Here is a 27,265-nt window from a genome sequence, read left to right on the forward strand (position 1 = left end):
AGAACTACGATTCCCAGAGGGCCTCGCGGGCGCCGGCCTGCGTCATTTCCTCCTCGTCTCTGTAGACGTGTCGGTAACAAGATGGCACCTCCGGCTCCCGGTCCTGGCCCGGCCCCCGGCGGCCCCGGGGAGGTGGACGAGCTGTTCGACGTGAAGAACGCCTTCTACATCGGCAGCTACCAACAGTGCATCAACGAAGCGCAGCGCGTCAAGGTACGGCCGCGGCGGGCCGGGAGGGCGGGCGGGGCCGGGGGCCCGGGGCCCGCGGGTTTGTCGGCGCCTCTTCCTCAGTCCCGACCGCACTCGGGGGCCCGCGGGTTTGTCGGCGCCTCCTCAGTCCGACCGCCTTCGCGGGGCCGCGGGTTTGTCGGCGCCTCCTCAGTCCCGACCGCCTTCGCGGGGGCCCGGGGGTTTGTCGGCGCCTCTTCCTCAGTCCCGACCGCCTTCGCGGTCGGAGCCCGTCCGGGACGCGGCAGGGACTTCGGAGCTCAGCGCCCCATTTACCGAATGTTCCTTTTGCCGAACCCCGGGGCGAGCGGCCCCCGCCCCGCCCCCGTTTTACAGCTAGAAGAAATTTCCTTGCCCGAGGTCAGCGGGTAGTAATTGACAAAGCCAGGACCCCCGACTCAAATCCAGCCTTCTTCCCCCCGCACCTTGTCTTGGGGCAGCACACTTAAACTTTCCAATCTTGAAAGTCCTAGATTGGGGAGACGGGGTCTAGAAATTGCCCAGCCCCCCTTGGATCTGAATGGCCCGGAACCCCCTCCCTCAAATCCTGCTTTACGAGTGACCCTCTGGCCTGCCTAGGGCGGTCTCCAGAGATTGGGCCCCCCCCCCCCCCACCTGCTAAGGCACTTTTGGAAGTGAATGCGCTTTCTGCGAACTTCTCCAGAGAACCTGGTTAAGATGAACTCTAGGTAGTCAAGCGTACTTAATGGCCCCGGGGGCCGTTGGAGAACCCGAGTGAGCCAGCCCAGTCAGTAGCTGGAATGGCAGTGTGGTCGGAAAGCGGAATGGGCATTTTCTAGTAGGGACAAGGACTTGGGTAAGAGCTGCCTTGCTGAAAGAGACCTTAAAATCCTATCTCCCCCCTCCCCCCCCCCAACGCTTTCTCTCTTCTGCTGGTGAGAAAAAGGTACAGGAGAAGTGCAAAAGCAACTAAATATTTCCCTACCCAGATTATATAGGACTTTTAAATAGCTAAATGGTCTACCTTGGACAGCTCTTTAATCTCAGTTGAGAGAAGCCTAGGGTGAGAGGACCTGAGCCATCATTTTAAAAATCCATTAAGTGATTTTACCAAAAACAAAACTTACCTTGGACTAGTGTTTGAGAAAACCTGCGCTCCAAAAAATCCAGGAAGGTATCTTCACAAGGTAAATTCATGTGTATCAGGGCCCCAGTCCTGCGTTCAATTTAGGGTTTTCTACAGATTTATCATTTTCGCATTTAACAAATTATCCAAAGGCAGGAGGCAGAAATTGTTTCAGAGGAACCCAAAGTCTAGCAAAAGTTATGAATTATATCTGAAGAATCTACGATTAAAGAAAGGCAGGTGTGCTTCCACATATATTTTGATCCAATTCTCACAAGACCCCTGTTAAGTAGGTAGCAAAAGATACCTCATATTTGGGAATAAGTTGCTGGAGTCCAACCACTGTTTCATTTTTAACTTTTTGCTCCTATGTCAGTGCTTTGCATATACTTTCTTAATTGATTAGAAAGTCGAGGTCTCATCCATGTTCCTACAGCTGATAAGTGACAGAGCCACCTCTGTTCAGATCCAAGTCTTACGCTGGCTTGGTAATTACTGGAAATTGATAAAACTAAGATCAAAGATATATGGCAACCATGGATGTAAGGTTCCGCATACTAGCCTACCACCTTTTCTGGGGATCCAGTTCCATACAGCAATCATTTATTAAACTCTTGTGGTAGCTAAGCATGCCAGGAGTACAAAAACAACAGAAATCCTTACAATCTACCTAAGGGAATCTTAAAAGCAGAGAAATATTTGCATGATAATTTAAGGAGACCCATTTTCAATACCAAAGAAAGTAGGATCGCCTTTTCTTTCTTTTTACTTAATAGCATTTTATTTTTCCAATTACATGTAAAAGTGATTTTCAACATTCATATTTGTAAGATTTTGAGTTCCAGATTTTTTCTCCTTCCCTCCCTACTCTGCAAGACAGCAAACAATCCAATATTGGTTATACTTGAACAATTATTTTTTATTAGTCATATTGTAAAAGAAAAATCATAACAAAATGGAAAAAACAAAAGAAAGAAAAACAAAAAGTGAATTTATATACTTTGAGAAAGGTTACCTTTTCTTTAGGTAATCCTGTAGAAGTCATAGAATTTGAGAGTGAGAAGGGGATTCATTGGCCAGATAGTCCAACCTGTAAATAAAAGGAATTTCCTCAATAACATGACAGAAAAGTGGTCAATTCCTTCTACTTTCACAGAGCTCTCATCATTGCGATATTTTTCTGACCTCAAACACAAATTTGCCTCTTTAGAATCCTCTCCTTTTCCCCTTGCTTTGCTCTTGGTTCTGCCTTCTGAAGCCAAGTAGAACAATGCTAGTCCTGCCTTCACATGACGGCCTTTCACACACATGAAGATCTGAATCTTCTTTTCTGCAGTCTCACAGCATCCTTCTCTCTGAAGGCTTCTCTATGGAAACTTGGTTAAGATGTCCATATGGCATCCTTAGATCCTTGACATGGATATGACACCATTCTAGTTGCTCTCTAACTGGATGCAGTATTCCAGATGAAGTCTGATGAAATCAGGTTGAAGTGGAAACACATTCTCCCTGTTCCTGAAAGTCATCCCTCTCTTAAGGTAGCTCATATTACACTGGCTTTTTTTGGCTGCCCCAGCATACTGCTAACTTCTATGGAGCTTGCAGTCTACTTACTCCCCCAGGTCTTTTCCAGACCAGCTACTATTTCTCCATCCCTCTCCATCTTGTGCTCATGAAGCTGAACTTTTGTACCCAAGTTCAGTCTTTCCATTGTTTCTGTGAACCTTCTCTTAGTAGATTCGTTCTTGTGCTATAGCCTATTGAAATCCTTCTGAATTCTGATTGTCATCCAGAATGCCATCTTCCTCTAAGCTGGATGTCATTTGCACACTGGATGAGCCTGCCACCTATTCCTTTATTCACAGCATTGATAAAGATGTCAAACAGCTTGGGACCAAGGACAGATACTCACAGGTCTTCCTGCCATGCTGATGCAGAATCATTACCCACCTATCAGTGAAACCAATCATTTCTAAATCCATTTAATTGTGTTATTTTCTAATATGTAGCTTTTCCACAAAGTGGAATGAGAAATTTTGTCAAAAGCTATACTAAAATCTACTTAAACTTATCTTCATCTATATTCTCATTATTTGGCTTTGCTTCCATTTTTTCTTTTATTTTTACACTATAAGTTGATTGATAAGTTCCCTGTGAATCCACATTGATCTCTTCAGACAAAAGCCATTTTTCCTCCTTAATGGATTTGTTTGACTTAGGTAATTAATTACCTGAGAATATTATTCAAAAGCAACTCTCTTCTGAGATCCTATCCATCTCTTCTGAAGTTTTTGAAATCTGCTTCCTAAAAGGGTATCTGCATATCAGACTGTACAAATTAAAAGGTGAGTCAAGAAGCTGGAACATGAGTTGAACTTTTTTTTTTTTCCTGAGGCAATTGGTTAACCCAGGGTCTAACCCAGACTTGCCCAGGGTCATACAGCTAGGATGTGTTAAGTATCCGAGGCCAGATTTGAACTCAGATCCTCCTGACTTCAAGGCTGGTGCTCTATCCACTGTGCCATCTAGCTGCCCCATGAGTTGAACATTTAAAAAAGCTAAGAGACAGAGGCCAGAAGGCAAGAGGTGGGATGTTGGATCCCTAGTACTAGAGCAATACTGAGGTCTGGCTGGAACATAGTATTAGAAACTTGAAGGGGAGTCTGTTCAATTAGGCTGGAAAGGAAGTTTAGGGCCAGCTGGGGAAGTGCTCAAAACACCAAGCTGGCATGTTAGTATTTGATTCCTAAAAGCTGTGCCTCTTAACCCCACCATATTTCCCTCTTCAGAATTTGGTCTCTTTTGCCTTTGGTATTTACCTTTCTTCAGCTTTAAAAAACAGAAGGTCATATCTCAGAAATGCATTGGTCAGTCAGTTGTTTGGGGCTTGGATGACATCTTTGCATAGATACTATTAATGACTGATGGTTGCCTTGCCCCATTAGAAAGCCCTGATCCTGACCTTTCACTTTACACAGGAAGATTCTAAGAAAGTCAGTAGTGGAACTTATTTCATGAATTGAACCAGCATTTCATTAAGTTCCAGACCCTGATTCACCCTGTATGGCAGAAGTGCTTGCTATAACCTTAACACTTTGTTCTGTTCCATGAGCAAGGCAATCTGGTCATGAGATATTGCATTCAAGATTTTCAATAACCCTAAAGAATTCCCCCAGCTTCTGTATCCTAAAATCCAATTAGATGTCAAATCCTGTTGATTCTACCCTTGTGGGATCCAGACAGACTCATTCTCCATTCATTGCCATCCCCCTCATTCAGAGTTTTTTTTTTTTTTTTTTTAACTTTTCCCCCTACTTTCTAAATGGTCTTCCTGCCTCTGGTCTCTCCTTTCTTCTATCTGTGCTTGTCCTCTTGCCAAATACTCTTCCTAATACACAGTTCTTACCATCCCACTAATTAAAAAGTTCATAGTTCCTCACTGCCAGCTCAGTAAAATCTAGATTCCTTCCTTATCCTGGTATTCTAGGTCATATGGATCTAACCTATCATTCTAATGTGTCTCCCTAGGTTCCTTGATCTACAGTACATTCTCTCCATCTCAAATTAGGTTCCATCCCCTAGAACCCTCCTCCAATTTTCAGCTAGATGTGATCTGTCCCACTCCAGATTTCTCAGAGCACCCTATTTGTGTCTTTCCTTTGTAATTAGAGCCCAACTGTATTAGAATTATTTATGAGTAAGTCTTTGCTCCCCAGTTAGATATGGATAGCTTTTTGTGTACAAAGCCTATAATTTCTCTATCCCCACTACCTAGAAGAAGGCATTGCAAACTGGAGGCACTTGTTGTTGAATTAAATTTCTCCAAAATTCCAAGTTGGCTTACCCTAGTGTGGGCCTCATCTACACTGAAAACCAAGACTCTGTTATAACTGCTTAGCTATTTATACTATTTAGACACTGTTGATGCTAATAGGGCCTGAATGTGGCCTTCTGTGCTCTGCTCAGAAAGCTATGGGGTTTACACTTTTGTCAAGAATGAGCTACAAACTTGGGCATTAGATATCCTTCAGTCCCCCAATAGGATATAAGTTCTTTGAGGGGAGAAATTGTTTTTCTTTTGTGTAGGTTTTCCTAGCACAGCATTTACCGCTGTGTCTGGTATAATAGGTGCTATTGATTGATTTGTTTCCATACATGTTCATCCTAACATTTTTTGTTCTCTCTAGCTTTCTAGCCCAGAAAAAGAAGTTGAAAGAGATGTCTTCTTGTATAGAGCTTATCTTGCACAGGTAATAATGTTTTCAGACTTTGTAACTCACACGTCCTTCAGTCAAAGTTCCCATGCCTACATAACAGGGTTAGGTTGTCCCTTTATTATCCATTTGCTTTGTTTCTGTGACAAATCTGGATGGTGATGATAATAATAATAATAATAATAATGATAGAGCCAGATGGGACCTTGGAACATAAAACATTGAAATTTGCAATTGGAAGGAATGGGAACTGGCAAAGCTCAAAAAGGAGAAACTCATTTTCTTCCAAGTGTTTCATTTGAAGGAGGAGAAACTGAAGGCCCAGAACTGTAAATCCCTCGTTTTGGTGTGCTTTCTAAAGATTGCAGACAAAGCAGGCCTTCTGTCTTAAAAGAGCTTCAGAGAGAAGGTCAGTGCTTTGTTTTTAAAAAGTTTTTATTATTACTTTTCAAATTAGTTTTATTTTCTAATAACTTCCTCCCTGCTACCAATAGAATTATGTTTACAACAAAAGAGTACAGTTAAAACAAACCTACCCATTGGCCATGTGATATGTTTTATCAACAATTCTCTGGAATTGAGATGGAATCACAGATCTGAATTCTAAAATCTTTGCATTATTTGCATTTGTGTTAATGTGATTGGTGTGTGCACTGGCCCCTTCGTTCTGATTCTTTTACTCTGTTTCAGCTCAGACCCGTCTTCGGGTTTCTTTTAAAGTTTTCACATTACCCTTTTCTTAAGAGGCAGCTTCAAGACCAAGCAGATAGCATGGCAACGTTGAGATCAGGAAACTTTGAGTTCTGGTCCTTCCTCAGCAACAGATTTACTCTGTGACCATGGGGAATGTCCTTAACCTTTCTGTACCCCAGAGAAATTCCTAGGATTCTGAAGTTACAAATTGCTAATCTATGTTGGTGGTGAAGTTCCCACAGTGGACATTACTCACAGAGAAAAATAATAAGTCTGATCTAGTTTCCCCCCAAAGCATTACTTTGCAGTGTATTAATAACCTTTTAAATTCTTCCTTAAGGGTCTGGAGGGTAAGAGAGACAACTTAGAATGTAGGGTTAGTTGGTATGTTGCTTAATTTTACTGAACTGTTTTGTCTTTTTTCCTTTTTATTACTTGTTATAAGGGAGGACAAGAATAGAGAAATTATTTTGAGAAAATAAAATTTTATAAAAACAAGATAGGGATAAAATTAATTTATAACCTCTATATTTTTCCTCTCCCTCCTCCTCCTGCCATTACCACTGCCACCACTACCTGTCACTTACTATGTGCCAAACACTTTGCTAAGTGCCTTGCAAATATCATCTCAGTTTATTATCACAGCCACCCTGGGTAGAAGTTGCATTTTGTAGATAAGGAAACTGAGGGACACAGAAGTAAAGTAACTTGCCAGGATCACATAGCTACTAATTGTCTGAGGCTAGAATGCAGATCTTCCTGATTCCTAGTCCAGGGCTCCATTCACTCCCATTTTGTTGGCACAGAACTAATAACTATTGGGACTGAGACCCAGGACCCTCCAAATCCAAGGGCTTTTCTGTTATAGCACAGTGCCTCAGGTTATTGACAGAGGCCTCCTTGTGTCTCCTGGTAGTGAAACTGCTTCCTTGGAGTGAACCATCCATAGCCCTGAGGCTGCGGAAGGAAATAGGAATCCTGGCTGGCTCCTGTGACCCTTACCAACTGCCTTTTTATAAATGAAGGGAACGATATGATGGAATTTCTCTGTGTTCTCTACAGAGAAAGTATGGCGTAGTACTGGATGAAATCAAAGCCAACTCCTCCCCAGAGCTCCAGGCCGTCCGAATGTTTGCAGAGTATCTTTCCAATGAAAGCCAGAGGTGAGCGGGAAGATTCTAGTACCAATTGACAGGTGCTTAAAATGGCAGTGCCTTAGTTTCTTCATCTGTAAAATGGTGATGACATTTGCCCACCTAGCTCAAAGGCCTGTGATGAGAGTCGAGGCACCAGAGAGATATCAGTAGCTTTTCTCATGGAGTAGGAGCAAGGTCTCTTAGGGCTTCCAGGGTCAGTATTTATCAGCCTCCAGTAAGAAGTCTCTATGATGTTTCTGGGCTGTAATCTGTGACTTCTAGATGTTGTTGAAGTGTGAGATTTTTAGAATTCTGGTGACATTGGATATAAATTTTATGTTTTTTGTTTTGTTTTATTTTGAAAGGAAATTGGAGTTAGGTGACTTGCCCAGGGTCACAAAGCTAGTATTAAGTGCCTGTAGCTGGATTTGAACTCGGGTCCTCTTGACTCCAGATCCAGTGCTCTATCTACTGCGTCATCCAGTTGCCCCCTGGACACAAATTTTAGAGGATTGGCCATGCAAGGGTCAATGTTAGAAAATCCATGCATATGTTTTGAAAATTAAAAGCTTTAAAAATTAAAAAAAAAAAAATAGACATCTCAAAAAAAAAAAATTTTTTTTTAGAGGATCATCTAATCTGGCCTGTTGCTTGGCCCCAAGTTTGCTCCAGAAGCAGACCATGGAGCCTACAGAAAGGATGCTTTCATGGACTCTGTACCCCTCAGCCTTAATTAAAGGCTTCTTCCTCTCTAGGCCTCTGAGACTATAAATGGATCTTTCCTAATACTTGGAATTTAAATCTTTTACCTTGGAGTTTAAATTTCATAAAGGAGAATGTACTGGGAACATGTACCCTCCCTTCCAGCTTCCAGTCTAAAAGATGCTTAATATTAGTTTTAGAAATATAAATTATTATTTTTAGAGATCATAATCATATTGGGGGGGGGAGCTTGTGAAGGAACTTGGAACTAGAAGAGTTGCTAGAATATAGTATATATAGTGTCAGAGCTAGGAGAGACACAGAATGTCAGGACTGCGAGGGCCCTTAGAACCCAGGATGGCAGAGCTGGGGAGGAGGGGGAGGAGGAACAAATATTCTTTCCCAAAGCACCATATTAATTGAGGAAAGCACTCCTAAATGCTGTCAGCATCTATCTGGGATGGCCTTCCCCCTCCCAGCATTCTGAAATCCCTTCATCTTGGCCATCTTGTAGCTTTGTGAGTCTATGAGAATATTTCCCCCCAGGATTAATAGGGCCCAGGAGATCCAGGGAATCAGGGATCAGGGGAAGGGAGTGCAAGACTTGATCATCTCTATCTTGCAGAGATGTGATTGTGGCAGACTTGGACCGAAAGATGGCAAAGAATGTCGATGTGACCAACACGACCTTCTTGTTAATGGCTGCTTCCATCTACTTCCATGACAAGAACCCCGACGCTGCTCTGCGCACATTGCACCAAGGGGAGAGCTTGGAGTGGTGAGTACCATTGTATTCATCCTTTTCCCCACCCAGCACTGTTCAGCAAGCATCAGGAGGAGGCTGGGGCAAAGATGCATTCTTTGGGATGCAGAGAACTTCTTTGGACCGTTGTCATAGAAACAGATGAATGAGGCTTGTCTGGAAATATGCAGGCCCTTCCAAAGCCTGTGTGTTTGGAAGCCGTACTCAGCATTTGTATTCTGGGTAGACGCTCCTCCCTCCATGGTGAGGGACTCTGCTTCAAGGACACGGCCCAGAGTTCTGAAAGCACCTTTATTCCTTCATACGGCTGAAAGCAGCTTTGTCCTTGGCTCTGCGGTGCTGTCCGTCTGCAGCACCATTTCCCTCTCCTCTCTCAGGCCCAATCCAGGACAGCTTGTCCTTTAATAAGCCGCACATGCAGCAGCTCAGAGCTGTCCTCCAGTTTGGTTCAATAGACACCGACTCAGATCAGCTTGTTTACTGAGCACCTACTACGTGTCAGGCACTGTGCCAAGTCCCAGGGACTCAAAGGCAAAAACAGTCCCCTCACCCTCCGGAGGCATGGACAGGACAGATCAGGGAGGGCCTCAGGATGACGGAGTGCTAGAAGGGGCAATTTACCTGGATCTTGAAAGAAGCTGGGAGCCAGGGGGGATGGAGAGAGCACCGCAGGCAAGGAAGAAAGTACTAGTCAGGATACAGAATGTCATGGGGGGGACAGCTGGAAGTCTGTGTCCCTGGGCCATAGAGGGTGGGCAGAGTGGTGTGTGAGAAGACTGGAAGGGTGGGAATGCTGGTCCATGCGGGGCTCCGAACATCAAATAGGAATTCTTACTGATTCTGGGGGCAGTGGGGAGCCATGGGAGTAGGGGAGTGACAGGGTTGGCCCCATGTTTTAGGGAAGTGTCTACTATGTAAATGCCTTCAATGGACGGTGTAAAAATGAAACAATGGGGTACAATGGAAAGGGGGCTGGATTTGAAGTCAGAAGGTCTGGATTCTGATCTTGGTTCTTCACTTAGTACCTGTGCAGTGACTTCAGGCTGTGCCTTCACTGCTGGCTTCATCCTCCCTGTTTTTAGATACATTCAAGGGCCTGAGGTCTCTTGTAGAGCTGAATCTCTGATTCCCTGACGGCCTTGTTCTTCAAGAGGTGGCACAGTGCCTGGAACGTAGTAGGTGCTCAGTAAAGTACCAGTTAGAATGTGGCAAATGCACAGGAGAGATGCTTCTACCCCCGGCATGCTGCCCCTGAACCTTTACCTCCTCCTTGGGGGTTTAGCGTGGCCCCAAGCCCTCAACCCTCTTCCCCTCTTAGGCCCTCCCGCTCACTTTGGCTCCCCTTGCCGCTGTATTCAGTGCTGTTTCAGTGATTACCTACCCACCCTCCGCCTGCTAACTATCAGGTTGCTCTCTCCTTCTGTTCCCAGGCTGCCCAGTCTTGGCGCTGGGGAGGGCTGACCCCTGGCTGATTTTGCCCACTGCACATCAGGGGTTCCTGAAGCAGCTGGCCCTGTCTGCTGCTCAGCTGTCCCAGCCCGCCCCTTCCCCACTGCAGCTGTTCTAAACCTGTTCCTCTGTCCCTCAGTCCCCACTTTGAAGAGGAGGCCCTCCTCCCTGAGAAGATTGAGCTTATCAGGCAGGAGCTCTCCCAGGCTCTTCCCCTGGCTCAGCAGCCAGCAGATCCCCTTCCCAGAGGAGGAAATTCTCCTGCCTGGAGCCCACTGCTCCCCATCTTTCCTTAGTCTGTCTGTATTGATGAAACTGAGCCATCTCATGTCTCCCCTGCCCATTAGTGAAACTTACAGAGAAAAAGCATGTATGGCTGCTTCTGGTCTCCCTGCCCAGCCCCCAGCTCTTTTCAGACCCTTGTCATTTACCCCTCCTCCCCCACTCCTGAAACCCCTCTCCTCCTTATTGATCTGCTTTGAACTTTGACCTTGCTAATGATACCTGTCCCATCACCCTCAGACTGAAAGAGAGGTCTTTGTGAACCCTGAAAAGATGGGGAGAGGAAGTAGACCTGTGCTTTCACTGACATTGGGACTTCCAGGGAATGGAGGTACCCTCTCCTGGCTCAGGTTGGCACCTCCTCTGTGCCTTCTCATCTTAGAGTGTGGGCACTGAGGTTAAGGCTTGTCCAGGATCCCACAGCCAGGCTAGATCACGTTGGGAGTGCTTTTGCCTGGCATTGAGGCCTGACTCAGTAGCCTACTTCAGCCTTAGCCCATTCCTTTCACTCTGAATTATGCACCCTGTGCTCTCTGTGCTCCATCCAGCCCAGGGCAGAGAGGGATTGTGCCCTGACATCCCAGCTCCTGGCCTTTGACCCTGCTGCCTCTTCTCTGTCGAATGCCTACCTATACTTTGAGACCCTGCTCAGAGGCTACCACCCATGGCCCTGTCCCTGAGCTGTCCCATCCTCCCCAGTTGATAATGACATATGTTTGTTATTAAGGACCTGACTTGGTGCTTCTCTGACAGACTTTGATATCTTTTGTTGTAATTACTCATGTTTGCATCTCATCCTGAGCTCCATGAAGAGCTGCTCAGCTCGGCATTTGGTACATTTAGAAACTCAGTAAATATTTGTTAGGGGCATCTTGGTGGTGAAGTGGACAGAGCACCAGGCCTAAAGTCAGGAGGACTCATCTTCCTGAGTTTAAATCCGGCCTCAGACACCTACTAGCTGTGTGACCCTGGACAGGTTACCTGGCCCCCTTTGTCTCAGTTTCCTCATTAGTAAAATGATCTGGAGGAAGAAATAGCAAAGTACTTCAGTATCTTTGCCAAGAAAACCCCAAACAGGGTCACCAAGAGTCAGACTGGACTCAACAGCAACAACAATAACAAATTTATTTGTTGTGTTGAATTCAGATGGCATGGGGTTTGTCCTTGAGAAATCATATTTTAGAGATGAAAGCTTGGGGACTGCAGGCATCAGTAATGCAATGAGGGCAGCACAAAGGAGAGGCTGATGTCCATTTTAACTGGCCTGGAGAGTCGTTGGAGGGGAGCAAGGTGAAATTAGATCCATCCTGAAGGGGCAGTCTGGATTGTGGATGACCCTGAATAGCAAACTAAGTGTTAAACCTCCTAGAAGGGCATTCACCGAAGGGCTTTGAACAAGAGTGGCAATTGTTGGTTCAAGGCCTGCTACCAGAAGTCTGCTTGTCTAAGGGTAAGAGAAGTCCCTAATAAGATGGTGTCTGCAGGGCTTCCCAGGGTTGACCACTGAACTACTCTCCTAGCCCCTGGATGGGCAGTGTGAACAGATGTCCTGAAAATGGGCCTCCCCCCACCACAGAAGCTTCAGGACAGGTTTGCCCTTTATACTTTTCCTGCCACTCCCAGTCTAGAGGTGATGGCTTCTGCAAAAGCTTTGCCTTGAGATGTAGCCCTTCCCCTCCTTCAGTAACATCTTCTCTGCAAAACCTGTAATCATTTGAGTGATCACAGGGTGCAGTGTGGGGACCTCATGTCCATAGCCCGTCTGAAGTGAGAGGAAATTACAGACTTCCTGACTTCAGTAAAGCCAGCAGACTTGAGTGAAATAGAAGCAGGAGGACCTAGAAACAGTCCTGATAGTTCAAGCTTCTCTTTCTCCAGTGCTTCCTAACAAACCCAGGGTAGGGAATGTGAAGAGGATCATTCCCATTATACACATGAGGAAATTGAGACCCACAGAGGCCACCTAATGAGCAAGTGCATGTCCACAGAGGTTCTGACAAATAACATGCTTATGGAGGACCTTGACGGCAAGTCAAGTGGGGAGCTCAGGACTAGGAGTCAGAAGACCAAGGTTGCTGTATGACCCTGAGCAAGTGCCTCTGAACTCCTTCCCTCCTTTCTAAGTTGAGATATCGACCTACCTGCCTCACAGACTGGCTCTGAGGAACACGTCTCATAGGCCACAGAGGGACAGAAATATCAGTTATTGTGATCAATGCTATTTTAAAAAAGGAAAAAGAACCAAATGACTCATGAGGGCTAAGAGGGAAGGGTCAGCTGTGGGTACAGAGAGAAGCTTTCTATCCAAGGCCAGGACTGTAGGCCCCATGGGCATGGCACAGCTGCAAACATTCATCATGGTTCTGGCCCTGATCCCAATCATCCCTCCTAGCTCAGCTGGGGCAGCCCACCTTGGGCCCCTGGCTTGCTTTGGTTAATACTCCTGGGATACCCGTCAAGTTTGCGTTTCTATTCCAGGGGGAAAGTTTCTCACCCACCATCCCCTACTGAGCTGCGCTAAATGTCTCTTTTGTGGGCTCATAATCTATCTGCTCCCACTTTTCAAATTTCAAGCTTTCCTAATGACTTCACCCTACATGCCTTTTGTCTTTCTGTCCCTGAATTTCCTTTCTTTTCTGTGCCCTCCCTTCTCATTTTCCTACCACTGAGCTTGGGGTAGCTAGGAGACGCTTCCTTGCTCCTTCTTTGTCTTCTCCATTCAGATGCTAATTTTTCTGAAATTCTCCTTGATGCTATGATGATTTCCCTCCCCCTTCTCCCCCTCCCCCCCCCCCCCCCCCACCCCGTCAATCCTTGTGACCTTTGGGAGTGAGGTTTGCCCAGGGCCTGTGTCCTGAGGTATGGCTGTGCTGAGTGGAGATCTCCTGGCTCTGGCTCTCTGAGAAGAGGCTAAGGTGCTAAGGAGGCCCAGCATTTCAGGGTGGCTGATATTCTCGGTGTCTTTCCTTTCACCAGCATTGCCACTAGGGCTTAGAGAACTGCCGCTGGAAAAGGTGGGAAACAGTCAGTGTCCTGGCCTGTGTGGGGCCCCTGTGGTTATAGAGGTGGGAGCTGACCTCTTTTTTTGTCCATCTCTCCAAACAGCATGGCCATGATTGTGCAGATACTCTTGAAGTTGGACAGATTGGACCTAGCCCGGTAAGATCACGTGCCAGAGACCTCTCCAATGGAGGGATCATCCGGCCTGCACTTGTATACCTCCAATGAGTGCTCTGCCTCCTCTCTTTCCCCACCAAAAGGAAACTTTTCTGGACAGCTTTAATTGTTAGTAGCTTTATCCTTCATGCTGAGGATAAAGGGATTTTCCTGTATCTTCTGCCCAGTTGTTCCTAGTTCTTGCTTCTAGGGACCAGCCGAACAAATCTAATTCATCTTCCAGGGGACAGACTTCCAAGATGCTTGAAGAGAGATAATGTGTATTCCCCAAATCTGTTGTTCTTCAGGCTAAACATTCCCAGTTCCTTCAGCTAATCCTTGCATAACTTGCTTTGGAGTTCTTTTCTGCTGCCTTCCTTTGGACATACACTGCCGCACCATGGCCCTCCTGATGTGGAGCTCCTGAGCACTGTACTTCTCCTCTGGGGTCTGACCAGGTTAGCGTGCCCAGCCAGCCTGACTCCTTCCTCCTTCTGGACATTAGACTTGTGCTCTTGGCTGTAAAATTACTGTAAACCAGTAAGAGCCTCAAGCCTTGTCCCCACAAAATATCTAGGCTTTCTTTGATGGATTTAAATATAGGACTTGACTTTTATCTCTGTGTCCTCTGATCTCTGCTCTTCCTTTCTGAGCTAGAGCACCCTGAGGGTGGACAAGTCAGGGTGTAAGTTCCAAAGTCCGAGTAGGAAGACACTAGAGATCCTCAAGTCGAGTCCCATTGTTGTAGAGGTGAGGGACTGTCACCCAGGTGCTTGCACACGTCTCTGATCCACTACCTTGCAGTTCATCTCAAATCCTTCATTATGTCTTTGCCCTTTTCTCTTCCCAGGGCAGTTACATAGTGAGCTCCTAAAGGGATCCCACATAGGACTATTACTACTAGGCAAATGTTACTTCATGAGTAGAGCCTCCGTGCACTTCCCAGCCCCTGGACCTCCAGGTCTGCTGGCTGGCTTTTTGGGTTTCCTCCCAAGGTCCTGCAGGAAGCCTTTGGGGAGTTCACTGAGGATGTGTGGGCAACAACTGAGAATCCTTTTCATTGGAATTTCACACAAGGAGATCCCACTGTGAGAGGTGTCCCCCTTTCTTCTGACCAGGCTTCTCCTTGGTAAGATGTGGGTTGGTGGCATTGTGCCACCCGCCTCCCAAAAACTGAGGAACCTCTCATACAAACCCTAACACATCATGTCAGGGAGAATCAGTCCTGGCAAACCAAGTCGAGTCAACAATCATTTATTAAGTGCCTACTGTGTCTGGCACTGAACTAAGTGCTAGGGATGCAAAGAAAGGCAAAAACGTGGTCCCTTCCTGTATTCAAGGACAGGATAAGGGGCAGGTGACATGCCAGCAGCCATGAACAAATGAGAGAAAGGCTGAGAGAGACATTAGGAAGAAGCAGAGGGAAGCACTGAGGCTGAGGAAGACTGAGAGGTATTTCTTGGCCTTCAAAGGCCTTGTCTGAGGAAGAGCAAGGAGGGAGGGTCGCTGCATTACACTATGTGCTGGGGGAGCTATGGGGTTTAAGAAGACTGCAAAGATGATGGAGGCTTTAAAAGGCAAGCAGATCCTGCAGGGAATAAAGCTCCTCTGCAGTTGATTGAATAGGAGGTAATATGGTAAGACCTGCACTTTAGGAAGATCACTTTGACAGCTGAGAGAAGCTAACCAGCAGCTAGTGTAGAAGCACTGGAGTGAAAGTAGAGGAGAGAATGGGGCCTATGCAAGAGATGTGGCAAAGGCACAATCGATAGAATTTGACTGCTGATTGGGGGGGGTTGGGGATGGTGGGAAATAGTGAGGAGTCACCTAAGGATGATTGGGTAGCTGGAAGGGTGATGGGGAAGTTAGGAAGAGGAAGGGAAGAAAGATAATGAGGTCAGTGATTTAGGTAGCTTTTATTTTTACCTCATCTTCATTTTCAAAATACATTCTTCTAACTCCCATCCCAGGGCTCCAAGCTCCATCCTTTTTATAAAGAATTAAAAAGAAAGATAGAAAAGTGGCTCAGTAAACTTAACACATTAACCAATCTGACAATATATGCCATGTTCCACACCATTGTTTCCCTTCCCCACTCCCCTACATCTGTAGAAAAGGAGAGGATGGGCTATTTTTTCGGAGCCAACAACGGTCATTTTAATTACACGGTGTCTAGTTTCACTCTTTTTTTTTGTTCTTTTAAATTGTTGTAGTTACTATGTACGTTGTGTTCTTGGAACAGTTCTCTAAAAATAAACAACTTGAAAGACTTAACTCTGATCAACACAGTAATCATTCATGATCACAGAGGACCATACTCCCATGAAGCTGCTATCCACTTCAGTATTCACTCATTGGGCACAAAAAAGCAGTTTTTGGTATACAGCCAATTCATAAATTTGTTTTCTTTGACTACGAATAGTTATTACAGTGGTTTTTCCTTTCATTTGGGCTAGAGGGGAAATAATGAAGACAAAATATATTTTTGTTCATGAAAACAAATCTTTTTAATTTTTTAAAAGGAAAAATTTCAGTAAAATTAATTGACTTATTGATGTATTCAGAATTTCAAACTTATGGTCTCTCACTTCCGTGAACAAGGAGAAGAATTATCTTCTCATATCTCTCAAGCTCAGTCATTGCAATCTAATTTTCATTGTTTTATTTCTCCATCTACATTATCTGGTTCTGTTTACTTCACTTTGCTTCTTCATATTTGTCTTTCTGTGCTTCACTGTAGTCATCATACTCATAGTTTCTTATATCATCCTGCAGTAATATTCCATCACATTTAGAAAGCACAAGTTGCTTATCCATTCCCTAATCAATAAATACCCACCTCATTTTCAGTTCTTTGCTACTGCAAAAAAAAGCTGTCATATTTTGCTATATATGGAACCTTTTCTTTAAAATTGAGTTTTATTTTGAGGTCTGTATTTTCTCTCTCCTTTGCCTCTCCCAATAAGAAAACAAGGTGTGTGTGTGTGTGGGGGGGGGAGGCGGGGGGGATTACAAACATATATAGTCAAGCAAAGCAAATAGCTGCTCTGGCACATTTTTTAAAAATGCCTTGATCTGCACTGAATTCATCTGCTCTCTATCTGGAGGTGGACAACGTTTCATTATAAGTCCTTTGGAACTATGAAATTATTTTGTTTTTACAATACTGTTGCTATTGTAGAAATTGTTTTCCTAGTTCTGCTCATGTCACTTATTATCAGTTCATATACATCTGTCCAGGTTTTTCTGAAATTATCCCCTTCATTTCTTACAGCATAATATTATTCCATCAGAGTCATAATAATAACTAGCACTTACATAGCTTACAAATATTACTTCATTTCACAACAACTCTGAGAGGTCAGTGCTGTTATTATCTTGATTTTACAGTTAATAAAGCTGAGATAGATTTTCTCCAGTTGATAAGTGATCAAAGAATATGAACAGGGGCAGCTAGGTGGTGCAATGGATAGAACATCAGCCCTGAAGTCAGGAGGACTTGAGTTCAAATCTGGCCTCAGACACCTAATACTTTCTAGCTGTGTGACCCTGGACAAGTCACTTAACTCCAATTGCCTCAAGGGAAAAAAAGTTATGGACAGAGAGTTTTCAGAAGACGAAATCAAAGGTGTCACTAATCCCATGAAAAATGCTCCAAATCACTACTGATTAGGGAAATACAAATTAAATCACCCCTGTCAGATTGGCTTAACATGACACAAAAGAAAAATGACAGATGCTGGAAGGGATTTGGAAAAATGTAGTTCACTGTTGGTAGAGTTGTGAACTGATCCAGTTATTCAGGAGAACAATCTGGAATGAAGCCCAAAGAACTATAAAATTGTGCATACTCTTTGATCTAGCTGGGCCTATTACTGGGCCTATATCCCAAAAACATCAAAGAAAAAGGATTGTTTATACAAAAATGTTTATAATAATTCTTTTTGTGGTGGCAGAGACTTGGAAATAGAGAAATGATGGGGAAATTCCCCATCAGTGGGGAATGGCTAAATGAGGTACAGTATATGCTTGTGGTGGAATATTATTGTGCTATAAGAAATGAGAGTCAGTGATGAAGAGGGCCATCTACATCCAGAGAGAATACCGTGGGAACTGAGTGTGGATCACAACAGAGCATTTTCACTCTTTTTGCTGTTGTTAGCTTGCATTTTGTTTTCTTTCTCCTTTTTTCCCTTTTTGATTTGATTTTTCTTGTAGGAACAAGATTATTATATAAATTTTTACACATATATTGGATTTAACATATATTTTAATCTGCTTAACATATGTTGGATTATTTGCCATCTAGGGGAGGGGATAGAAGGAAGGAGGGGAAAATTTGGAGCATAAGATTTTGCAAGGGTCAATGTTGAAAAATTATCCATTTTGAAAATGCTTTAATTAAAAAAAGAAAAGAAATGACAGGGTGATTTCAGAAAAACCTGGGAAGACATATGAATGGATACAGAATAAAGTGAGAACATTGTACACAGTCTGTGTGGACTAAACCAGGTTGAGGGAAAGTGATGGGCCTCGAACCACTGGTGAGTTAAGGGAGTGTTTATGCCAAACAGTCAAGACCTCTCCCAAGGAAATGGGCAGATGATAATAGTTCATTTTAGTGGTCATAAAGGTGGCTGAAGCAAGTGCTGTGGAGTGCCTAGAGGGCCGTCACCAGTCTTCTTGACTCTTGTTCTGTCACTTTGGTAACTGTGGAAGAGAGTGTGGGGCTGATGACTTTGTGCAGCTCTGCCTCACCTCACTTAAATCTGGTTCACACACATGTTAAGACATCATTCCATGATGTCTTTGGTCCCGTGAAAATGAAGGACAGACAACAAAACAGCAGCCCACTAATTTTTTTAAAAATTTTGATAGTATTTTATTTTTCCAAATATATGCAAAGATAGTTTCCAACGTTCACCTTTGCAAAACCTTGTGTTCTAAAATTTCCTCCTTCTCCTCTCCTCTGTCCTCTCCTCAAGACAACAAGCAATCCAATATAGGTTAAACATATATATATATTTCCATATTCATCATGAACCGTAGTAATAGTATTAGGGTGATCAATTCTGAAAGACTTGCCCACTCTGATCAAGACAATAATCCAATTATTGTTCTATAAGAAACGATCAGCAGAATGATTTCAGGAAAGCCTGGAGAGACCTATATGAACTGATGGTGAGTGAAGTGAGTAGAACCAAGAGAACATTGTACACAGCATCAAGATTAAACGATGATGATGGATGTGGCTCTTTTCAACAATGAGGTGATTCAGGCTGAGAGAGCCATCTGCATTCAGAGAGAGGACTATGGGGACTTAACGTGTATCACAGCATAGCATTTTCACCTTTTTTGTTTGTTTGCTTGGTTTTTTTTTCTCTTTTTTCCTTTTTGATCTGATTTTGTTATGTAGCATGATAAATGTGGAAATATGTTTAGAAGAATTGCACATGTTTAATCTATATTGAATTACTTGTTGCCTAAGAGAGGGAGGGAGAAAAATATGGAACACAAGGTTTGGTAAGAGTGACTGTTGAAAATTATCTTTGTATGTGTTATGAAAAATAAAAATCTATTATTAAAAAAAAAAAAGACTGATACAAGACAATTCCAAAGTTCCCAGGATGAAAAATGCTTTCTATCTCTCGAGAGAGAACTAATGAACTCTCAATGCAGAGCAAAGCATATTTTTTCTACTTTATTTTTATTGTTTTATTTTGTGTTTTCTTTCTCAATGTGGCTAATATGGAAATATGTTTTGTGTGACTTCCCACATATAATCACTATCAAATTGTTTGCTTTCTGAAAGAAGTATAAGGGACAAGAGAGAGAGCTAGTATTTGGAACTCTACATTTAATTGGGAAATATTTAGTGAAATAAAAATTTTTTATAAAACTGAGGCTGAGGTGAAGTGACTTGTCCAAGTTACACACTAGTATGTCTAAGGCAGGATTTGAATTCAGATCTTCCTAACTCCAGAGCCCATCTACTTTCAATTGTGTCACCTCTTTTTATTCGTGTTGCCTCTTTTGTGTACCATATGCCATGCATCATATCTTCAGTCATTTCCCACTTGATAGGCATCTCCTCAATTTGTAATTCTTTGCTACCAGAAAAAGAGCTTCCACTGATATTTTTGCATGTATGGAGCTTTTTCCTCTTAATTTGGTCTCTTTGGGGTACAGATCTAGTAGTGGTATCACTAGGTCAGAGCATAAGCTCAGTTTTATAGCTCTTATGGTAGAGTTCCAAATTGCTTTCCAGAATGACTGGACCATATCACCGTTCTACCAACAGTGCATTAATGTGTGTCTTTTCCCACGGCTCACCTTCCCTTTTTATCAACTTTTTCCAATCCAGGACTTAGCACAGTGCCTGGAACCTGAGTGCTTATAAATGTCTTTTGACTGATGAGTGCGAGATGGTACTTCAGATTTGTTTTAATTTTTACTTCTCTAGTTATTAGTGATCTTTTTTTTTTTTTTTTTAATGGCTATTTATAGCTTGCCTTTTGTCCTCTGAAAACTGCCTCTTCATATCCTTTGCCTGTTTATCAAATGGGGAATAATTCTTACTTTTATAAATTCGATTTGGTTCTTTAAATAGCTTAGAAATAAAACCTTATCAGAGAAACTTGCTGCAAAGATTTTTCTCAGTTTCCTGCTTCTCTTATAATGTTGCATATATACAAACTTTTTAATTGTATGCAGTCAGAATTATCCATCTTCCTGTGAACTGTTCTAAGCTCTTGTTTTGTCATGAACTGTATAGGGACTTCCTTTATCTTCCTTGGAATGTTTCTAGCAGTTTGATCTTGGAGTTAAAGGATACAGACTTAAAAATATATATATATATATTCTAAGTTGCTTTCAAGTATAGCTGGATTCACTCAGAGCTCCACCCTCATTGTTTTATTTTACCAAATTTCCCAAGTTTGTTTCTCAGCCTTACTTTTCCTTTCTTTCTTTTGCTACAGCAAGGAGCTAAAAAAGATGCAGGAGCAGGATGAGGACGCCACTCTGACGCAGCTGGCCACTGCCTGGGTCAATCTGGCCATGGTGAGTCCCTGAGCTCTGAGCCGCCAGCTGTGACCCTGCAGAATGATGCTGCAGAGGCAGAGGGAGAGGCCAGGCCCACTTCCCAGAGCAGGGGGTCAGCAAGCGGTTTCCTGCACTGAGTGAACCTCTGGGAGTGTGACCTGCAGTTGTAGCCATGCCCTGGGAATGGAAAAACGTTTCCTCCCTTCAGTCCCTCAGTGTGCAGTAATCTCCTGAAGGGAAGTGGACTCTTCATTTCCAGGAACCTTGCGTCTCTCGCTACAGGAAAAGGCTGTGGCATAAAGAAGTATAAAGACCAATATCAGGAAAGTGGCTCTAAGCCATTACCTAAATAGCCATTCAGTTTCTAATTCTCCTCTGGGCTATTCCCAAGAGGTAGAATGTCTTTGGTGATGGGGGCTGGCTCAACATTGGAGGGATTGTAACTCATTACTGTACAGATCGCTAAATAGTTCTTCCCCTTCCTGAGCAGAAATCTGCCTCCCTTTAATATTCCCTATTAAGGGTACTTCTCCTGTCTAGGGAGCACGGTTAGTGCCTCTTCCCCTGATGGACCTTCTGATATTTGAAGCCATCAGCCCCCATCTCTCCCACTCCACTTTCTTCTCCAAGCCGAACATCCCCACTTGTTTCATCCAGAATACAAAGGTGATCTCTATATCATCTCCCTCTCTAGGCTCCAAGCACGGGGCCGTGCAGACCATGGATGCTCACTAGCAGATGGTGAAATGAATGGCTCCAGAGCTTGTTCCACTAAAGAATATTTGGGGGCTGCTTTCTGTGGTGATGCTTGACTGGACATAGGGTGTCCGTAGCAAGGGGCTCCATGTCCATGAGAGGGCCTGAAGCCATAGGTTCCATCCTAGAGGTACTCCGTGAGCATGTCGCCCTATGACCGCTGTCTGCCAATGTCCCTCGGTCAGAGAATAGGAGACTTGACTCTCAGCATCCGTTTTGAGTTGTGGTTTTCAATTGCCTTCTCTTTTCTCCCAGGCCACTTGTGAGGATAATGTGGGCCCACTTGCTATGGGCTTCTTTGCCTTGCCTTAGGGTTCAGGGTTGGCCCTTCCTGCCAACAAAGAAAAGCAGACTGCAGACCAGCTTCCTCTCACGTCATGTATCCTCTTGGGGGTCCATTAGGTCCATCTCTTTCTGTTTTGATCCAGTTTTAGAATGATGAAGCCAGGGCTTCGATTCTTCCTGCCCTTCTCTTTTGGCAGTCTGACTGTCCCTGGCTAGGCTTTCCCGGTTTCTGACAAGCTTTTTTGTTGGACAGCTTATGACTGTTTTCAGAAGGCTCTTTTAGGAACACACAAGGCATTCACAGTCATTCACCTGGGCTGGGTCAAATGCCAGTGCCATGGAGCCCAAAAGATTTGTTTCCTCAAGCTTTGGACCTTTTCCCTGGCTTGACTTCCCTCTTGAGGAGTGCTGGGCTTGTCTTTTCTCAGTAAGGAGCTAGAATTGCCTTACTAGCCCATTTCCATGACCTGAATGAATTCCAGAACTCAGGCTGGGTACTTCGATTCTTGGCTTTTCAGAGCCTTGTAGGTCAGAGCCATTAAGACCTCTGAGGGACATAGACTAACAGCTTAGAGGCCAGAGTCTGTTCCTGGCTCTGTCTCTGACTTTGTTCATATTCCTTCCCTTCTCTGGGCCTGAGTTTTCCCAAACATAAAATGGGGTATGAGGAGTAAGCCGAGCATAGTAAATGCAATGGGAAATCCAATACATTCCCTGTGTTAAAGTGCTTCCTCCTGCTCCCATTAAGATTCTTTGAGACTGCAGTAAATTAGCAGGGTCAGTGGTCTTCCTGAAGACCACTTGGTTGTCCATTTCCACTGGTGGATGACATTTCTTCTATACTGGGAATTCCCTATCCAAGGGAAGTCTGAGCAAGGAAAAGAGGGGAGAAAGATGGAGTAGATGATCTCAGAGTTCCTGACTTTGATTGTTCCTATTCTTTGTCTTCTCTGATATTCTGCTTTCCAGAAAGCCATGTGGTTCTGACATTCAGTGCTCTAGGAGGCTTCCCAAATCTTGAGCTTATTTGTGTCTTTGGAAAATTAGTGGAGTTGCCTCACAAGGACATGAGGGTGGGTCTGGGAAGGGAAGCCCATTATTTCAGGATTTTTAGGTGATTAGAAAGGTGATAGAAAGATATGAAGCCCAAGAGTGTCCTAGGTGATGGCAGGGTGAGGCTCCAAACTATAACAATTGTGTCTTCTTGTAGGGTGGTGAGAAGCTTCAGGATGCCTATTACATCTTCCAGGAGATGGCAGATAAGTGCTCCTCTACCCTGCTCTTGCTCAACGGCCAAGCCGCCTGCTATATGGCCCAGGGCAAATGGGAGGATGCCGAAGGAGTTCTCCAAGAGGCACTCGACAAGGTTAGGTTCCAGGCCCATCAGCAGGTAGTCAGGGCCCTGGCAGTGCCGGTTTCATGCTCAGAGGGTCATCCCTCCACTAGACATAGGCAATCAGTGGAGGTGACAGCCCTGCTGCCCCATCTCTGCTGAAAAAGTTGGATGTGGCCTCCCATCTCTGGGTTTGAAGCTGCCTTCTGAGTCACCTGAAGCCCTGTAGCTCCTGGTACTTGAGGCTCCTGGCAGAGACTAGTGCTAGAGAAGGGGCCATGCCAGAAGACGTTACTCATGGACAGGACAAAAGTCCTAGGCAACACGAACTCACTGAGTCTGGAGGGCAGATTGGGAAGGGAAACAGACAAAGCTTCTGTCTTCATCCTGGTCCTTCTCTCCTTGTTGCTTCCAGGACAGCAGCCACCCAGAGACTCTCATTAACTTCATTGTCTTATCCCAACACCTGGGGAAGCCCCCTGAGGTAAAAACCCTCACTCCCCCCCCCCCCCACCCCGTTCCCCTTGCTTTTTTTCCCACTGCCTTCCTCATGCTCAGGTGGGAGGACACAGGAGAAAGCTGGAGCTGTCCAAAAATAGCTCTGCTGCTTGGGCCTGGCACTTGAGGTGACTAATGTCTTGGGGCTGGGGAAGCCCGGGTCAGGACTTCTTTCAAGAAGGGGTCCCAGGGGGTGGGCTTGGAAAAGAGCAAAAAGGACACAATACCAGGGATGGCAAGATATCCTGTAGGATGAGGGAGTTTTCTTCTCCCCTAGGTCACCAACAGATACTTGTCACAACTGAAAGATGCCCACCGATCCCATCCATTCATCAAAGAGTACCAAAGCAAGGTAAGCCCGGCCCAGAGCCCTTCCCAATTCATGCAGACCCTCCTCTGGTCTGAGAATCTTGGGGGGTCCCACCCTGAATCGTGGGACTCATCCTACTTCATGTTATGGGGCACACAAGAACCATTCAGGCCACCCCAGTCTTTTTAGTATATAAGGAAACTGAGCCCTTAAGAGGGTAAGCTCCAAAGGAGTGACCAAACTGACGCCATCCCCTGGCTTGTTCTGTACCATGGAGAGCTCCCCTGGGAAGAGAGATTAAGACTTGTGCAGCCTGTCCCCAGAGGGCAGGTCCAGGAACATATCTTGGGGAAACAGATTTCTGCTCTTTATGAGTTTGGGAGCTCTCCATGGTGGGAGACTTTCCTGCTGGGATGAGCCCTTGTCTAGGCCATATAGGAGGGAGTTTTCCTCTTCAGGCAGGGGCGCTTCCTTCTCAGAACCTTTGTGGTAAGCTTGAGACTGAGGGGCTTCCTCTACCATTTTTTTTTGTTGTTGTTGAAGGAGAATGACTTTGACCGGCTGGCTCTGCAGTACACTCCAAGCGCGTGAGAAGGGCTCAGGGCTTTGTGGAGGCCCTGGACGCCTCCCCCAGAAATGAAGAAAACCCCTCACTGGCCAGTTGGCCCCACCTCCCAAAACAAAGGACCAGGACTTTTGGAGTCCCCAGCTTCTCCTTAGAGGCTTTTTGGCCTCAGCTCCTCCTGAGCTGTGCTAGACCCAGGAGTCAGACCTGGAGGAGGCCCCAGCAGCACCTTTTTCAATAAAGGCTCTTCTGCAGTCAAGGACTCTAGCATGTGTCTGGGGGGAGGCAAGGGTCTGGCGTGGGGCTGAGGAGAATGAAAAAGGATCCAAGACCTACCTGTGGGAGCCTGGGCAAGGCTCTTACTCACTCCTGCTTGCTTGTCTAAAGGGGGATGATACAGCTGGCCTGACCTGCACACCCTGAAACCTCTCCTCTGGAAATGAAAGGTGTAGTTATAATTAGGGCATCAGGGCTCATTGCCAGGAAGTGCAGCTGGGTTGGGGGTGGTGATCCCCAGCTCGGCTCCCTGAGCCACACCCTGCTCCCTCTCCCCCAGGGGCCTCTGCCAGCTCTTGGGGGCCAGAGGAGGCTCCAGGGCTTGTGACATCTCCCAAGGAGCTTGTCCTTCTGGGCAGGATGGAAATATTACCTGTTCTACATGTGTGAAATACTTGACATTTGTTCACATCTGCAATCTCACTGGATTCGGTCTGCCACGTAACTGTTAGGAAGATGGCAGCACCCTGACAAAGTGGGCCACGTGGGAGGCCCAGGGGCTGGGGAAACTGTGTGCCAGGAACTGAAAGGAGCCAGTTTGGCTGCACTGGAGTCCAGAAGGGAGGGAGACTAGAGAGAGGTTTTAACAGGCTTTGATAGTAATATTTATATAGTGCTTTAAGACTTGTAAATCACTTTATTATATGTTAGTTACCTCATTTACTTTTCACTACAGTCCTGGAAAGTAAATGTTATTGTTATACTCGTTTTGCAAATGAGGAAACTTGGGTAAACAGGTGAAGTGAAGTGACTTTTAGAATCATCCAGCTACAGGCACAGTTTAGTTCCCATTTGAGCTTACCACCTAGCTGCCTCTAAAAAGCCAAACATGAGAGGTAACATCTTATCCCTTAGGCACCAGGGAGCCATGGAGTTTATTGAGAAGGGCAGTGATGATGTGGTCACACGATACTTATTAGCTGCTCTGATCCCACGATTTGCCACGATCGCAGAGCTAGAAAGTGGTGGGCCGGGGGTCCGAGTCCAGCTTTCTTTCTCTACTGTTTGACATGGCACATGTATCCTGTCCCTTCTGGATGGAGGGCTCAGTGTCCTACCCTATGTGTGTAACAATGAAACACCCAGATGCTTAGCTCAGAAGGAATTAGCAGGATCAGCCTGTGGCCACTAAGGAAAATGTTTAAAAACTTGTCAAAAAGTTGAAAAAACTGGGGTCACAGGAATGGGGGTGAGGGGACCTCTGGGTGCATCATAGCTGGGGCTGTCCTGAAACCAATGGAAGCTCCTGACAGGAGGTGGGTGGGTGGGCCTGGGATATTGGGGCTCCGTGGTTATTGGCAGTGGGATGTGGAGAGGCAAATCCCCATCCCATGGGTGGGGAATAGTGTGGATTTACACTGGGGAGCGGTTAGAACTGGTTCCAGAAAGAGAAAATCTCTCTACATGAAGTTTTGCTTAAGATATTCCTATTGGAACTGAAATAGAGGCCAAGTAACTCTGTCAAGTGAGAGAACATAGAGGGTAGGCCTGGGGTCAGGACTTCAATTATTTAGTAGTGGTCTGTTCTACTGAAATCTGCCTCAGTTTCTTCAACCATAAAATGGAGATGAGAATATAAATTCTAACATTGTCTGGAGGAGAATTCATTCCTTGGGGGAGAAGTTTGGAGTAAATGCTGTATGAGGTCCCTTCCAAATCCGAGATGCTAGCATTCTACTCCCTGAGTAGGCTGTCCTGGCCACCCACCCTCCCATTCAACCCCTTCCCCTCAGTTGTCCCTGAGCAGACAGCCCCAGCTTCAACACCCTACTGCCAGCAGGCCTGGCCCCCACATGCTTGAGGTCAAACAGCTGTTGGGATGAACATTGGTCTTTGTGAGAGACGCTTGTGAAAAATGTGAAAGAGGTTTGTGTTGGATCCATTGAGTTTCTGACTGCCCATTGGGACAGGGAAGGACACCAGGGCTACAAACATCCGAGGCCACTCAGGCCCCCACCACTGCCAAGCTCTGCTGCTAAATGATCCAGGGATGGTGAAACCCAGCCTTGCACCCCAGCTTATCCTGTTTCTCTGGTAGCCCCCACCCTGAGCTGAACCCAACTGTCAGACTGGATGGTGAGCGTGCAACATGCACGGGTTTTGCAAGAAAGTCGAGAAATGAGTTACAGTCATTTCCCTGGTGCCTTACCACAGGCCCACCGACGGCCCCTCCCTAGTCTTTGCTGGAGAGAAATTTGAGGAGATCATCTCTTCTTACTGAGTACCGAGCCAATCAGATAGAGGACCCAAGGAGCTTGGAGCGGCCCAGGGGTGAGCTGGAGGTAGGGAGGGCCAGGCTAGGGGGAACACTCCCTTCAACTCTGAAAAAGACTCCAGAAGAAAAGAACTGGAAAGACTAGGAAGAGGCCACTGGTGAATGCCATTCAGCAGGTTGGGCCACGGCCAGGTCTCCTGCTGAGATGAGATGGGGCGTGGGGGAAAATGGGGGGGGGAGGCTTCTCAGGGTTCAGTTTCTGCATCCTGGCCA

At 45.2% G+C, this 27,265-nt stretch overlaps 1 protein-coding gene across 1 annotated transcript; it reads left to right on the forward strand.

Annotated features, from left to right (window-relative positions):
* Window positions 1-3: 3 nt before the first annotated feature.
* On the forward strand, window positions 4-24,760 carry COPE (COPI coat complex subunit epsilon). The gene is made up of 10 exons (XM_003760761.3): window positions 4-213; window positions 5,503-5,565; window positions 7,285-7,385; window positions 8,686-8,838; window positions 13,660-13,713; window positions 20,691-20,772; window positions 23,006-23,161; window positions 23,544-23,612; window positions 23,904-23,978; window positions 24,480-24,760. The coding sequence occupies exons 1-10, from the start codon at window positions 82-84 to the stop codon at window positions 24,525-24,527; spliced, it is 933 nt and encodes a 310-aa protein (XP_003760809.1). The 5' UTR covers window positions 4-81; the 3' UTR covers window positions 24,528-24,760.
* Window positions 24,761-27,265: the final 2,505 nt, after the last annotated feature.

Source organism: Sarcophilus harrisii, chromosome 1, assembly GCF_902635505.1.
Source record: "Sarcophilus harrisii chromosome 1, mSarHar1.11, whole genome shotgun sequence".
In the NCBI taxonomy this organism is placed as follows: domain Eukaryota; kingdom Metazoa; phylum Chordata; class Mammalia; order Dasyuromorphia; family Dasyuridae; genus Sarcophilus; species Sarcophilus harrisii.

Bases quoted from the DNA above. Each gene is read 5' to 3' on its own strand.
- COPE (XM_003760761.3), top strand. From the start codon at position 82: ATGGCACCTCCGGCTCCCGGTCCTGGCCCGGCCCCCGGCGGCCCCGGG. The intron at 214-5,502 runs GTACGGCCGCGG...TGTTCTCTCTAG, and splicing joins ACGAAGCGCAGCGCGTCAAG to CTTTCTAGCCCAGAAAAAGA. The intron at 20,773-23,005 runs GTGAGTCCCTGA...GTCTTCTTGTAG, and splicing joins CCTGGGTCAATCTGGCCATG to GGTGGTGAGAAGCTTCAGGA.